This window comes from Stegodyphus dumicola, chromosome 8 (genome assembly GCF_044657685.1).
Source record: "Stegodyphus dumicola isolate Sdum_Otavi_A_Nest chromosome 8, ASM4465768v1".
NCBI classification, from domain to species: domain Eukaryota; kingdom Metazoa; phylum Arthropoda; class Arachnida; order Araneae; family Eresidae; genus Stegodyphus; species Stegodyphus dumicola.
Window position 1 is genome coordinate 152,518,045 of NC_140775.1, and position 16,140 is coordinate 152,534,184.

Genomic DNA, 16,140 nt, shown 5'->3' on the forward strand with positions numbered 1-16,140 from the left:
ACCCGAAGCATTGGAGCTAGAAATCGTACATAGTATCCACAACAAGGGACACTTCGCAGTGTCTAAAATGGAAGATCTGCTGAAAATAGACTTTTACATTTTTAATCTTAGAAAACGAATTGAACAAGTTACTCAAATTGTGTAGAGTGTATTTTGTGCGACAGAAAGCGAGGTAAGGGTGAAGAGTTCTGAATCCCATATCAAAAGATAGTATCCCTTTGAGCACTTTTCATATCAATTTTATAGGACCATTACCTTCGATAAATAAGAACTACAATCATATCTTGACTGTGGTTGATGCATTTACAAAGTTTGTTTGGCTCTATCCAGTAAAGTCTACATCAGCTTAAGAGGCATTGCAGAAGCTGAAACTGCAGCAATCAACTTTCGGTAATCCTTTGAAAATAATAAGCAATAAAGGCACAGCTTTTACCTCTAAAGACTTGGAAGATTACTGTAGTCAAGAGAAGATCCAGCACATATTTACAACTACAGGCGTTTCTAGAGGAAATGGGCAGGTGGAAAGAGTTCATCTGACTCTGATTCCAGTTTTATCCAAATTATCCATAGATGATCCTACCAAATATGTAGTGGTACAAATACGTTGGAGATATACAATGGATCTTGAACAGCACTAAGAACAGAAGCACAAAGAGCTCTCCATTTGAGCTCCTCACTGGTGTTAAAATGAGAAATCGAGAAGACTATGGAAGATTATGGAAATTCTCGAAGAAGAAGAAGCAAATATTATGATGAAAGATCGAGAAGATATGAGAGAGGAAGCAAGGAAAAACATCCTAAAAATCCAGGAAGAGAATTGAAAAACATATAACAAGAAGAGAAAAGAGGCACAGGTATACAATGTGAACGACCTAGTTGGCATAAAACAAACGCAGTATGGAGGTGGTCTAAAGTTAAGGCCAAAGTTCTTTGACCTGTACCGAATAACAGCGAGGAAAGGCAAAGACCGGTACCAGGTGGAAAAAGTACGACACCATGAAGGTCCTGGCAGTACCACTACAGCAGCTGATCACATGAAGTCTTGGACTGTTCTTGTTTAGGACTGTGTGCAGTTCTTTCGCACTTATAACTTTTTTTTCCCCCTTACCTTTTGTTTTTTTTTAACTTTATTTTCAGGTGCTGTCTTGATGTACTAGTGTCACTGACCCATGTTTTCGAGGGCGAAAACAGAGTCAGGATCGCCGAGCTGTGGTATCCATTACTTCAACACAGGCACCAGAAGGCATCATGTTTGACAGTGAGACAGCGAGAGCAAAAGATAGATAGATGTGATTCCACGTGAAGGTGGTAACAAAAGAACTCTGTTAAAATAGCAAGCGCGAGTAGGTGCTGTGTAGCTATTTAAATACTTAAAGTCATGCAGAACTGTATTTGCATCTAACAAGTATAAGAACGCACAACAGTACTGTTATTTAACTCAAATCTGTAGCTTTTCTATTATTATTTATTAAATGTGTTGTGGTGTGGAAGTGTTATTTACTTAAGGATATCATCTCCAACTCCCCACCCACATTTATATTAATTCTTTTCTATTAAAAAACATTTTTCAAAAGAGATACAATTACAGAGTATTGTAATAACTAAGCTTATACTTCTATGATTGACATTCATTAAAGTTTAGTTCCTTTATGCTCTTGAAAATTAGAATAAAACTAGTGACAGATCATACTACTTAACAGAGGTGCAGCTTATGACTCATAGTTTTGGGGCATCTTAATAAGGAATACTTTTTTGCTTTTGTTATAAGGAGTGAAAAACCATCCTCCAGAGAAATTTAATTTGAAGAGGAAAACAAATTTGGCTAAAATTATTACCATCATCAACTCATATATCAATGCAATGAAACATAAAAATCTCTTACAATGGCAAAGTAACATTATGAATATTAAAAAAAGTCAGCACTTTCATATTATTTAATCTTAAAAGATCCAGTTTAAATCTGAATTCTTACATGAGTGGAGCCAGTGAACCCAATTTTATCAACTCCATGGTGAGTAGCAAGAGCATATCCGGCAGACGGACCAAAGCCAGGTATGACATTTACTACGCCTGGAGGAAAACCAGCTTCTTTGATGAGTTCAGCAACATATAGGGCTGACAGTGGTGTTTGTTCAGCTGGCTTCAGGATCACTGTATTACCAGCAGCTAATGCAGGTGCTAGTTTCCAAGCCTGCATCACAAGTGGAACATTCCACTGCCAAAATGTAAACATCATGGTATAAATATGAAAAGCAGTAGTACGGTAATGCACGATTAAAATTATAACATATTTACTGGTATAATCTGTCCACAAACACCAACAGGTTCATGTCTCGTGTATGCAAAATAGTCTCCATCAATGACCAGTGTCTGCCCATATATCTTATCACAAAATCCAGCAAAATATCTAGAATAAAAAAAGGAGGTTAATGACAAAATATGTTTAAAATATAAATCCATAATTTTATTATAACTATTGCTATTGCAGCAAACTGTGTGTCAGAAAATTACCACATTATAAAATAAAGTTCCATTTTAACACAAAATAATTACCTAACATGCTGCAAAACATCATATATGGCCAGAAAGTGTTGTGAGAACAAACATTTGTGAAATAAATCTCATGTAGTTAAAAATGTATAATCTAGTCAAACCTAATCTGTATTTTGCATGCTGTAGGAAAAGGGGAAATATTTCCTTCTGCAGGAACAATAACAATATGCTGAAAATGTATGAATATGAAATCATTATTAAATTCAACACTAACTTTGTGCATATTGTGAACAAGACAAGTGTTTATGTTAAGATTAAAATCATATACAGTGATTTAAATTTCTGAGTAAGATTAAGAAGTTTCATTCCCTGTGAATAACTTAAAATGCAACTAGAATAATGGACTGCCACAACATTTTGTTAAGAATTACGTGCTTTATAATAGCGATATAAAAATTTTTAAAAATGGCCATGCATGCCATAGAAGCTGCAGACAAGACATAAAAATAAAATTTTCAAATACAAAAATAATTTCTACAAATTCTCAGTATAAATACATATTTGTAAGATATATTAACATTTATCATATATTATTATGCTTGTATTTATTTAATAAATTATATTAAAATAATGACATAAGTATCCCCTGTTCTGTAAACTTCACTTAAATACAATTTTTCTTTCATAAAAAACCTGAATTAGTATCTATTAAAGTTAATGAAGGACATTTAAAGAGAATTTTTGCTTAAAAAAGGGGGAGTGGAGACACAAAGAATAAAGAATATATATATTAACAATGCAGGTTAAAGTCTTCTGCAGTTTTGTTTTGTTTTTTAATCACTTTGTGAAGAACTGTATAATGAAAAAATATGACAGTCACTTAAAAATACTATCTAACTTTAACCATTCCATATAAAAGGAAATACATGATAAAAGGTCCACTGTCACACAAGCAAAGAAACTAGATACAGTGACCTGATGGGTAACATAGCAATATATATGTTATGTTTAGTTATGCACAAGTTATGTTTTCTATTTTACATATTTTAGCCCATATATCTCCCACTACCAAATTCTCAATGATTCGGTTTAGTGCATCCATTGGTACTTTTATTACTTATAAGTCTTTCAGTGTGCTTGCTGTCTTTTCCACTATGGAAAGTCTAACTACACTCCATATATATCATTTCTGCTTGTATGGAATGTAATATATTTATAACATCATTCTTCCTTTCCATGTCATTTTATCTTTTAAGAAACATTTGGTGAGATAATGTTCGAAACTTTTTTCATGTTAAGCTAATGATAGCTACACTGTTTCTGTTTATGCCATTTCAGCTTACAAAAGGTATCTTGGAAATATTCAACTTTTGTAAATGACAGAGAAATTTAAGTTTGAGAGTACAAAGACCATAAAAAAGTGTCTTTTACCTGTGAAATATATATATATATATATATATATATATTAAGTGGTTTTAAAGTATCTCCTAGGAAAAGGAATTGTTAATATTAATAAAATAGTTGAGTAAAACTAAAAGAATATAAATCAATAATGATAACAATAAAATAACATAACAAATAGCAAATTGTTGGAAATTCTTTAGTCATTTTCAAGGAGCAACCCTTAATTTCCAACAGAACCACACTTTCCAACAGAGCCATACTGTCTAAATAATTATCAAAATTAATTTATGAAATAAATCAAAAGGAGATTACCTTTTTTAATTATTTAATATAATATTGCAAGATCATTAAAAATTTTTACATAATATTATAATGTTATTAATGAATGCTCATAAAAATTAAGTTTAAAAGTTTTTTACTCAATCACCAAGATATAGAAAGTAATATGGTTTTTCAAACTGAAGCACATGTTCCTCTAATTACTTTTTAATGGCTGATAAGGAGTGACCTTTATCAAAACAGATATTTAAATATAATCTTTCTTGCTCATGTTATATAACTTAAGCATACGTTGCGGCATTATTTTTGTTTCAGGGCAGTGCTTAAAATGAAGAACCCAAAACTTCGTTTCCCTCATATTATGCCCTTTTATTTTTTAAAGGAAACAATGCCAGTCACAAGACTCATAAAATCTGTGCTATATCCAGATAAAAGTGATATTTCTAATGACATAATATAAAGGTGTAAGTTTTAGACTGAAAATTTCAGGCTTAAAAATAACGCCTGTTGTGGACAGCAATCCTCTGTAAACAAGGATTTATTAAAAGAAACTGTCACTGAAAATTCTATTTTATAGAGTTCAGAAATTATCAGACAGGCTAAATATTCCAGAAAGCAAAGTACATGATCATTTGAAAAGAATGGATATGTAAGTTGCTATGAGGTGTGAGCACCCTATCTTTAACACAGAATATGCTTGCTTGACTTTCGGCATGTGATTCTTTGCTGAAAAGCAATAAAGAAGTTCCTCTTTCAAAATGGCTTATTAGTGAAATAGAATATTATTTAAAAATGGAGATGAGACTTGGATATTATACAAAAATTTGACAAGAAGAAAAGATCATGGGGTAAGCTAAAAGAATCTCCTTTAGTAACATCGAGCATTACATTTTAGATAGAAAAAAGTAATGGTTTGTGTATGGTAGTGGTACTTCAAAGGAATTGTATGACTATCAATTGTTGCCACAAAAGCAGCAGTAAATTCAGGAAAATACTGCTCCCAAAATAAATTTCAAAAGCAAATACTGAAGCAAAGTGCTCAGAATTCTGAATCGTCGAGGTGTGTCTTTCCAACATGACAATGTTTAGCAAATAGATAGATTAATGGCAGATAAAGACTTATTGATAATGACTAATATGTTTTGTGCTCTTTCCCATATTCAAGAGACCTTGCTGCTATTGGAGAGATGACAAAAAGTCATACAACAAAATGGCACTTATAAGATTCAATGAAATTTCCGTGTTTTTGTATTGCTTCATTTGCATCACTCAAACCAAACTGCTATAAATGGCTCAAAAAAGATTGTTAAAAATGGCTGAAATATATTTAAATATAGTTTTATTTACAGCAATCGAGAATGAATTTAATTCTAATAGAATTAACAATTTTATTAATTTTATTAATTGTTAATATTACATTTATAATTTTATTAATAACATTTAAAATGATGTAGTTTCAATTAAAATTTTAAGATTAACAGTGTGTAAAAAGTTATAAGTATTAAAATTATAGACAATATTTCAATCAATAAAAATAAATGAGAGTTCCTAAATACATCAATTGCTGCCAAAATTACAATAATATTGACTAGCAAATAAGAAGACTTAAAAATATAAAGAAGAATACAAGTTTATTGATAAAACTGAAAGAAAGACATTATGAAACTTTAATACTACAAATACCTATAAACTTTAATTGCCATATCAAGATCAATTTTATAAGCATCAGAGTAGGGTTTCCCCCCATCAAGTGCTTCTAAACTCTGAAAAATATGAAATAAAAACCCCATATATAAAGTCATAAAAAGAATAAAATGTTTGATAAACAACAGTCTTAAACGTATAAATAATTTTTCTTTAAAAGTAGCTGTTATTTATAAGAGGATTTATATAATAAAACTTTAAGAAAAAAGTTAATATTATCAATACCTGATTAACTAGACACACGACATAATGTGCACAGTTAACCCGAGGGGGGATAAAAAAACACAGAAAAAAAAATACCACATACTACAATTAACAAAAAAACACTATTAACAATTTACCTGTATATGCAAACAGTTTAAAAAATAAGTTCATTTATTTTTAATTTAATGAATGATATTTTCATAAGTTTGCGTTATAAAGTATTTTCTCCCTCCTTTCAGCCTTCGTGGTGTAATTGGAAGCATACTTGATATGTATTTTAGAGATCCAGGGTTTGAGTGCCGACTGCACATTTTTCATGTCTTCTGCTTCAAAAAAAAATCTAATGGCTCTACAAATTGCACCTGAAATAAAAGGTTGCGGATGATAATTCATCACCACCAAGATTTGGCAATTGGGACCCCTCATTCCCAGCCGGAGCATGCCTTTGTGGTGTAATTGGAAGCATATTTGACACGTATTTTTTTTTTTTTTTTCATTTTGCCAACAAAATATCACCAGTGACATTTTAGTAATCCTTATCTGTTTATCTTTTGGCTTCATCTACAGTAAATTCTTGCTTGTCATTATTAATTAAATACGTAATCACTAAAATGATGAAAAAGTGTTGAGTGAAATGAACATTCTAAAAGATCAGGAAAAAAAAGTGCAAATGATTGTAACCAAGGAGAAATTCCTTTTATAAACAAACAAACAAAAAAAAAAAAAAAAAAACTTCAGGTAAGAAACAGACATGGTTATCAAAATGTCAAAAAAATTTTGTTCCCAAAAAAATTATCACTAAGGAAATATCAGTAGAGAAAAGAAATAAGTATCCCCCTTTCAATAATATACTTTCTACTTGCATTATATTTTGCTATCAGTGTATATATTTTTATGTTGTTGCTATAAATCAGAAGTTTCTAAATGATACACTGAAAACATTGGGGGTGAAAGATACATAAGGAAGAGTAGTGCATGAGTAAGTACAATAATTAAAAAAAATTAACATATTATGAATATCAATAATGCTATTCTTATCAAATTTTTAAGAAATCTTATTACTGTAATTTTTTTAATTTGTTGTAAAATAGTTTTATGCAGCAGTTGCTATCCAAAATGCATTACACGATATAATGTTAATAAAATGTTGACATATTAGATGTATTATTCTTATGACCGGCCTTCAAAATGCATCTGACTTACATTTTGATTTCAACCATTTTCCCCCTGCACTTTCCATTTTGAAATTTCATATTATCATTTACTACATTTGATTTTTGGAATCATAGCGAACAGAAAATAGCAAAATTTCAATAATTTACAAAAAATATTTTGTTATTTTCTAATGTTAACAGATTTATTGAACAGTATGTAATGTATTTCTAATGTGAACATCCTCAGTATTAACCCATTAACAACACTACCTTTTACTAAAAGGAAATGAACAAGCATAATTTGTTTGACGTATTAAGAGTCTAATTAAGGAAGAAATGTAACAGAAAAAAATAATATTAACTTTATTGCAGATACAAAATGTTGTGAAAACGCAATTTCAATCAAAACCGATTACTTTGGGGATTCTCATAAATCTTTGAAACATTTGCTTTACAAAGGCGCATAACATTTATTACAAATTACAAAGAGTTATTACTGGAATACCACAATATTTGATCTTTAAATCTTGTTTGTTGAGTTTTTTTTTTTTTTTTTGATAATGTGATTGGTGGAATTCTTTCTCATTTCACTTGAATTCTAAAAGAAATAAGGTCGGCCAACACAATCCAAGATAAAGGCTGCAAATTTTCAGAATATTCTTCCCCTGTTTTTAGCAATCCCAGTGCAACACTTCTTTGAAAATCTAATAGAAAAATTTTAAGGTCTACAGCTGTCTTATAAAGTTTCCATACATTTGATTTAGCGATATAAATAAAATTTGTAAAAAATATGCTGCCACCATTTCTTACCTTTTAATTGCACTCCATATACATCATAATAAAATCGTCAACTAAGTCCACGCCATCCATATATTTGTTGTGATTTCTGATGATTTTAGGTTACTTTACAGATTTTTTTTTCTTTTCTTGAGTATCTCTTGGTTACTGAAGATGGATAAATTGTGTCAAAGTTACTCATCATAACTATGATGGAAGTGTCGTTTGATCCAGTACCAATGATGTCATGCTCTTTGCTAAATACAATTCATATGTTCTATGTTCTTTTTCCATTTTCGCTACAGGTATAATAAGGCAATTTCATAATCTGCACTCAAGAATTGCTCCAGCCGCATGAAATTTCAACCCAATTAATTCTACAACAACATGTGCGAGGTAAAAGTTGTTGAAATATACATAATGATTTAAAGAAACTTCCACTACACTTAAAAGATTTGTTACAACATCTCCATCTAGTCTAAGATCAATGAATGTCTTTGAAAATTTTCCTGAATATGCATCAAAATGATATAAATATTCTTTATAGAAACACAAAACACCAAACTGATGGGTTTCCCTTTGAGAAACATTTTGTATGAATATCTATTAAAACAAGATAACATTTGGTCATCGATAGAAAAATGTGTTGAAAAAACCCTCATATGACATGAAATTGGAACCTCAGCCAGTGTTTTGGTTATATCCAATTCTTCATAATTATAATGCTTCATTCAATGTTAAAAACTGCTGTCTTGAATGTTCATTATTTTGAAGCAGTTGTTTTGTGGAATCTATTAAAAAAAATACCACTATCTCTGAAAATCAGTATGTACTACAAAGACACTGCTTTGAATTGACATTATGCTTTTGCAATATTTTTAAAAAATGCATATTTAAACCAATAAAAATAAAATAATAACTTAACTTTTGATGCTATTATATAGTCTATATTTCTAGAAGATGGGCATGTCTTGTACCTATCTATAAGTTTAAATAAATCATGTCTGCTTAATTCGGATATGTACATAAAAATATCTATTAAGGGTAGAGTAGACTTTAAGGTACCTCTTGCATTATGGCGAAATTGTCGTTTGATTTATCGCCAAGTTGTTGTAGCCTGAGTAGCTGAATGTTATGGAAACCCTATTGTGACGTAATCGGGTGCATGATTCTGGGAAATTTTGAATCATGGGATGTTTTGTAAGCATTTTTGTGGTGTGTGTTGGTTTGATTCTTTAGACGGAAAAATTAGATTTGATTCTTTAGAATTGTTTGTCTTGTTATTTTGGCTTTGTGTAGCAGCGATTTTTGGCGCAAAAATCGCTGCTTCACAAGCCAAAATAACGAGTCAAAGAATTGCACAAAATCGGTATCCCTGTACCGCCAAAAATCTCCAAGGGGTACCCTAAACTATGCTTTTACCTCTATTAAATGCATATTAATTTTCTCTACATACATACATATACTACAGTTAGACATTATGAAATTCTTAAAAAGAAACTCACAGCCAAATATACTCTGTCCCTTTCTATAATATCAGCTAATTTGTTCAATAATTTTCCTCGTTCAGATGCATCCAAACGCCTCCAAGGTGATCCAAATTTGAAAGCAGATTGTGCAGCTTTCACTGCTTTGTCAATATCTTCCTAAAAAAGCAAAAATGAATTGGTAAGAAAGCCGTCTTTATCCCAGAATTTATTAAATGAACAGTAAACTAGGAGGTTCCGTATTTGAAACATTTATGTATAAAAATCTACAGCAAAAATAAATTCAAGGCTTTGGTGATGACAGATTATTAAATATTTACAATTTAAGTTTCTGCCACTGGCAAATCAAAAACTATTTTCTTCACGCAACAAAGTCAGTAGAGTCAGATGCTGAAACTACTTTGTGAAACAGCTCAAAGCAAAGCAAGTACTAGCATTAGATGTTAACTATTTTGGAAAATTAATGCATAGTACTTAAGTAAAAAAATATTGCTTTCTTTTGATACCATTTTCATTACTTTATTTTAATGCAAATTTAGTTTATATTACTGAAGACATTACTTGTATTTTTTCCCACAATTAAAATTAAACTTTTCTGCTGTCACAGCATAAAAGACATGGTGAATAATTTTTGCTTTTTACTTTTCTCAAAAAGCAAAAATTTACTTTTTTTTTTTTTTTTTTTTAAAGTGGCAATTTAAATCTTTTGGAAAAATAATGTGAAATTTCATAAAGTAAAGGATATGCATACTTTAAATAACGATGGTAGATTAAGTTTTAACTACAGACAGAAGAAATTACATTGCAAAAAGAAAAAACCACAATATCCATATACATTATTGCATTGCTGGCCACTGAAATTGTTAGACCAGAAAGGAAGGTAAATAGGAGAAACTTATTTATTGTACATATATAGTATAATGGAAGGAAGACTTGATTAAATTTGCAGGCAGTTTGGAATATACAGTGTGGAGAATTCAGTACACAAAGCTGCCACCTCTAACAGCAACAGCCGTAATCGAATCAAATATCATGTCAAACTGAGTTTGGGTGGCAGATATGGTTACCTAATTCCATATGTCAGAGTCAGCTTATGTCAATTTCAGTGATTGGCTTTGATTGTAGTGATTGGCAATTGGTTTCATCAATTGTAGTGATTAGCAAGTGGTGGTGTGCCACTCTCTTGGAAACTCATGACCAGATATTCTCAGTTTATGAGTGTGAGAGATACAGAGGATAGTCAACCATTGAACAAAAGTTGAACATTCTTTGTATCAAGAATAGTCAGAAAAGCACAGGTAATATGCAGTCATACATTATCTTGTTGAAAGATAGCATAATCACAGATCATGGGACTGCAAAGATAGAGCACAGCAACAGGCCTTAATAAGTCAGAAATGTAACAACAGCAGTCCACATTAATGGCCATGCAAAGACAAGGTGACCAGGATGTGAACCCAATGGCATCCCATACTAGCACATTAAATGCAGGCCACATACGGCAAATGATAGCTGGCAATTTTCATTCTTCTCACTGCCTCCATACACAGATGCATCCATTATGATGCTGTACACTGTACTGGAATTTGTCAGAAAAAAAATGACATGGTGCATGTCGTGTTCATTGCATTATTCATCGCACCATCATAGACCCACTTATCTTTGCTGCTAAGGGAAGCCACTCTAATATCTAAAGTGATGACAGACCACGGTGCTGCAGATGACATAATACCATTCATGTGGACACTTGTTTTTCAGAGAAACCAAATTCCTGACTCAGGAAACATGACACTGTTGTATAATCTTACAAGGCTGAGAGAGCAATATGCATGTCCTCTCAAGTATTACTGGCCTGGAACTGGCCAGTAATACTACATGGTGTTTAGTACGGCCGTCCTCGACCCATCAATTCGATATCTGCCCGACAGTCATGGGATCCTAATCAACATGAGTAGCAATATCATGGAATGATGAACTACAGTCTGATAGACCGCAATCCTGCTGTGGTCGGATTTCAACACAATAATAGGAATTTCTCCATTATACACGAGGCATAGCATGACTTTACACAAACAACCAACATTCAACTACAATTTTCAAATGAAAAACCCACTAAGTAATCTTTCCATTTTTACACAATGTAGATAGCATTACTCGTACCTGCTTTAGGTATACGTCATTGTATGCTAATCATTTTCATATCCCAGCAGTACCTTTCAAGCAAACCTGACATTTGTTGCATGTCACCTTTAAGGTGTAGCAGTTTAAAAGGACAGCAGTGTATTTAAAAAAAAAAAAAAAAAAAAGGTACTTCAGAAGAGCTTTAGAAAGCTCTGAAAGATCTTTGCATAGAAAAAAGCTCATTAGCTTTGAAAGTGATAATTATACCACTATGATGGGTACTAAGAGTGGGTTTAGTTACTGCTAAAAAAAGGATGCACCATCACCATCACCATTTAACATGGGATGTGTTTGCCACTCATTTACATTATGTACCATTCATTCAGTCAAGGTACTACCACCATATCTAGAAATATTTATGAAAGATAACTCCCATTATTTTTCCTATATTAAAAGATTAAAAAATTAAGATTGTTATAGATACTGCCAAACATAAAATCTGCAAATTAGCACAAACTTGTTGGTTATTTCGAGGTATGGCAGCCCACTAGAGCTATCTGCCTAGGGGGAGAAATATCTTTGTGAAGAGCTTTCTAAGAAAAACTGACTCGTATCTAGATTACACATGGAGAAAACCATGAAAATGTCTATATAGGCACCCGTTTGTCTGGAATTGAACCTAGGTCAAACTAACAGTGTTTAGCAACTTTATCACATGGCCACGGCCATGAAAATATAATTAAATTATTGTGTGGAACAGTGGGATGTGTTAATTCCTCTATTTTTAGCCTAAACTAAAAATTATCAGAGTGGATGGTATACGGAATATTTTCAGTTACTATAATAGTAAAGGAAGTAAGCATATATTGCTGTTTTTAGGACATGTACTGGAAAAAACAATTTGTCTGAATATTGAATTTCAGTCTATGATGGATTTCAGACTGCTCTTACTTCATTCAACAGTTTCAAGTGAGAATAAAAATATTCGGTACTATTCGGTTTTGAGGGCCGTAAAAAATCGCCAAACTGTTGTTGATGTCAATGCTGCCAAAAATAATTGCGGCAACCCTAACGCAAGAAAGAAAGTATAATAGTAAATAACTATTTAAGATTGATGTTTTAATTTGGATGAAAAATTACTTTCATATAGTACATTTTTATTATTATAATTTATATAAAAAAGGCTAAACATGACTGAATGGAAGCATAAGAGTAAATAACTGTTTAAGATTTTTATTTTAATTTAGATAAAAGGTTAATTTCACATCATACAATTTTTTATTATTATTATTTATATAAAAAAGGCTAAAATAACTGAATGGAAACATAATAGTAAATACCTATTTCAGATTTTTATTTTAATTTAGATGAGACGTCAATTTCATATAATACAATTTTGTATTACTTTATGAAAAAAAGGCTAAATATACTTGCAATTAAAGGGGTGGCATAAAATTTTTTGTCTTCCAACATAGCAGAAAAAATTTCAGTTTTATTGTGCAAACGTCTGTACATAAACTCGGACAAGTAAGAATCAAAATGCTGTCAAGCAGTGCCCCGATGGCGTTTATTACACCATTTAGCACTGCCTCACAGCCATTCTACTGTTTGTGTATGACACCCACTTTCCGGGTCCACAAAATTGTAGTTGTGGCTGACAGTAAAGTGTTCAAAACCGGCATCTTGCAGTTCATCTGACTTGTATGATTTCCAGCAGTCAGTGTAAATAACGCTTCCTTCTGCGATATTATCCTTTACGATGTTCAATAAGGTTTTTGCCGATCGATCTGGAACAGCGACTAAGAAACATTCATTTGATTCTCTGTATAATCCACCGAAAACCCATTGTGTTGGAAGAACACGTCCAGCATTGTTCTTTCTTTTACTGAAAAGGCTTTTGTCAACTTCAATAATTTTGCCACATCCGCCAATTTTAGACTTGGGCCGAGCAATTAAAACTGAGGCACACACCTCACGCATGTAACTGTTCCAGTCTACAACTGTACAGTGGTTCATCTTGAGCTGGAGTTCACAAAATTCAACAGATGTCATTTCCTGACACCAAAAATAGATGAACCTAATGTCTGTAAGGAAGAGGATTTTCGATCCTTCAAACCAATTTTGACTTCTCAATCCTTTCTTCTCATTACAGGTTTCTTTCCTGCAACGCCATTTTGCTACCGAGTTATCGATAAAGCATAATTTCATCTCATGATTGTTCAAACATAATTTTCTATCATGAATGATGCCTTTTTTTTTTTTTTTTTTTTTTTTTGAAAAAATTCTATTGCAGACTTTTCTTCACTTGGCAATTCCCAAATTGTAAAATCCATAGTTTTATCAAAAAGAGAATTAAAAAATTAAACTAGTATTTCAATGGCGACTTACTAATATAGAACTATCTAAAACTTACGCAATTTGAAATCAGGGCTTTCGCGGTATTTGGCGTGCTGTTTAATGGACGAGTTTGCTAGATTTGGCGCTTTTGCGTGTGCATTTTCGCTGCAATTTTTTACGGTCCCCAAAACCGAATTGTACCAAATATTCTTACTTTTTTTTTTTTTTTTTCTTTCCCCATAAAAGACCTTGTGCAGGCTAGTTCAAATTGATCCAAGCAATGCAATAAATCAGAAACCTCTGAATAAAATATATTTTGGAGGCAGCAGTATGACTTTATTTAATTCAATACTATTTGGCGACAGTGAAAGCAAACTTTAAAATCATCTTTTAAAATTTTAATTCAACATTACTTGGTGACAGTGAAAGCAAGTTTAGAAACCATCTTTTAAAATTTCTTCCTGAACTTAGTCTGCAAATCAAAAAGCATTTTCTTCTAAATGACAACAAAATTGCAGCTAGTCTCAGTGTTCTTGATCCAGTAGTGATACATGATAATGCCAAATCACAGCCTTCAACATTTAGCAATGCAGTGCCTAACCTCATTTCTGAAAACAAATAACATCTTCTAGATGGTTAATGGAGATCTCTTTGTTTGAATCAAGATTTAGATCTTGCTTACAAAACTATCTCCAAATTTTGGTATCTGTTATGTAATGTAAAAGATGGCCTTTAATAATTCTAAATATGAGATTTTATGTAACTTTATGATCAGTCTAACTATATATTTCCCTCATTCTTTGGCTAACATAAAAAAAAAAAAAAAAAAAAAAAATTCCTGCCAAGTAAACCATATAAAAACAAAAGCTGCAATCTCACTTGAACCATATAAAAAAACTAAAGACAAAATAGGCAGCAAATAGATCTAACTGAAACTGCTACATAAGGAAACCTAAATTAGAACTGGCAAAATCAGCCATACAAGGAATTTGTTACAAAAAATATGAACATTTAAAAAAAAATGAAACAGCTTAAAAATATATGTGGAGGAAACTAAACAGGATGAAATTCCTGATTGCAATTAAATAAAAGACATTTATGTGTGTTAAAAGTTTCACCCTATATGCGTTGCTATATTAGATAATGAAAACTATTTTTTACGGGTTTATTTAAGTTGAAATCTAATTTTTTTTATTGTATTTGAGAGTGGGAGTCCTGCTTCATACCCATTTCTAGCAATTATTTAGCCCATGTTCTTGAATGTACTGCCCTAAATTTTGCAAATTCAATTTGTAGATCGCTATTAATTTATCACACACTTACATTATTATATCCTTGCATTATTTTATTGTGATATGCATACTTATAAAATACTTACAAAATCTGCCTCTTCTACATTAGTAATGACATCACCTGTTGCTGGATTAGTTGTAGGAAATACCTTTCCAGACCGTGATTTATGCCACTCATTATTAATGAAAAGCTAAAAACAGAAATGGAAAATTTAATATATTAAATTAGATCTAAATGTTCATATTTTTATGACGTAACATTTTAATTTGATTAACAAAATTAACTTTGGTATGATAAATCTTGGGTTCAGGAATTGGTACAGGAACAGAACTAAAACGACAGCTATATAAAATTAATATTTTTCTTCCAAAAGCAAACACTTTTGATATTTGGCTCAGCATGACTAATATTTTTGAATTAAGAGCAATACAATTCACTTGGACAGCAAAATTTCAGAAGTACAATCTTTGTTCAGTAGACCGAAACGAAATATTCGTCACGCAACATAATTGAAATGATTTTTCTTTTCTTCCCGTGGCTGCCAGAAAAATTGGATTCTATAACAAAAGTAGCATTGTTTATGATAACGAAAAATTACTATCGGTAAAATTTGAAAACATTTAGTAAATATTTTGGAACTCCCGCAAACAGACAACAGAATAAACATGTCTTATTTTGCACCTACTTAGTCCTTTTGCATGCAGGGCAAAAATTTGTAAACAAAATTAATAAATGACAGTTGTCGTAACAGTAGCAGGACAGAAAGTTTCCTAAAGCTCCAGAAGAGCTATCAATTCGAGAAGTCTTCATTTATGCGTACACATACTAATTTTTCCCTAATTAAATAGGTTACGCCAGTGACCAGCGTTAAACGAAACATTAACACT

At 31.5% G+C, this 16,140-nt stretch overlaps 1 protein-coding gene across 2 annotated transcripts in view; it reads right to left on the bottom strand.

Annotated features, from left to right (window-relative positions):
- The window catches only part of LOC118182038 (aldehyde dehydrogenase, mitochondrial-like), a 30,331-nt gene extending 14,404 nt beyond the window's left edge, over nucleotides 1–15,927 (bottom strand). Inside the window, exons 1-6 of one of the 2 annotated variants that reach the window (XR_004756995.2) lie at nucleotides 15,538–15,927; nucleotides 15,339–15,443; nucleotides 9,521–9,661; nucleotides 5,860–5,939; nucleotides 2,296–2,407; nucleotides 1,973–2,215 (exon numbers count right to left, since the gene is read on the bottom strand). Coding sequence is in view for 1 of the 2 variants with exons in the window: in XM_035351308.2 (XP_035207199.1) it covers nucleotides 1,973–2,215; nucleotides 2,296–2,407; nucleotides 5,860–5,939; nucleotides 9,521–9,661; nucleotides 15,339–15,443; nucleotides 15,538–15,654 (798 nt within the window). In the remaining variant the exon portion in view is untranslated. The remainder of the gene's footprint in view (nucleotides 1–1,972; nucleotides 2,216–2,295; nucleotides 2,408–5,859; nucleotides 5,940–9,520; nucleotides 9,662–15,338; nucleotides 15,444–15,537) is intronic. The other variant, XM_035351308.2, reaches the window with a different exon arrangement.
- Nucleotides 15,928–16,140: the final 213 nt, after the last annotated feature.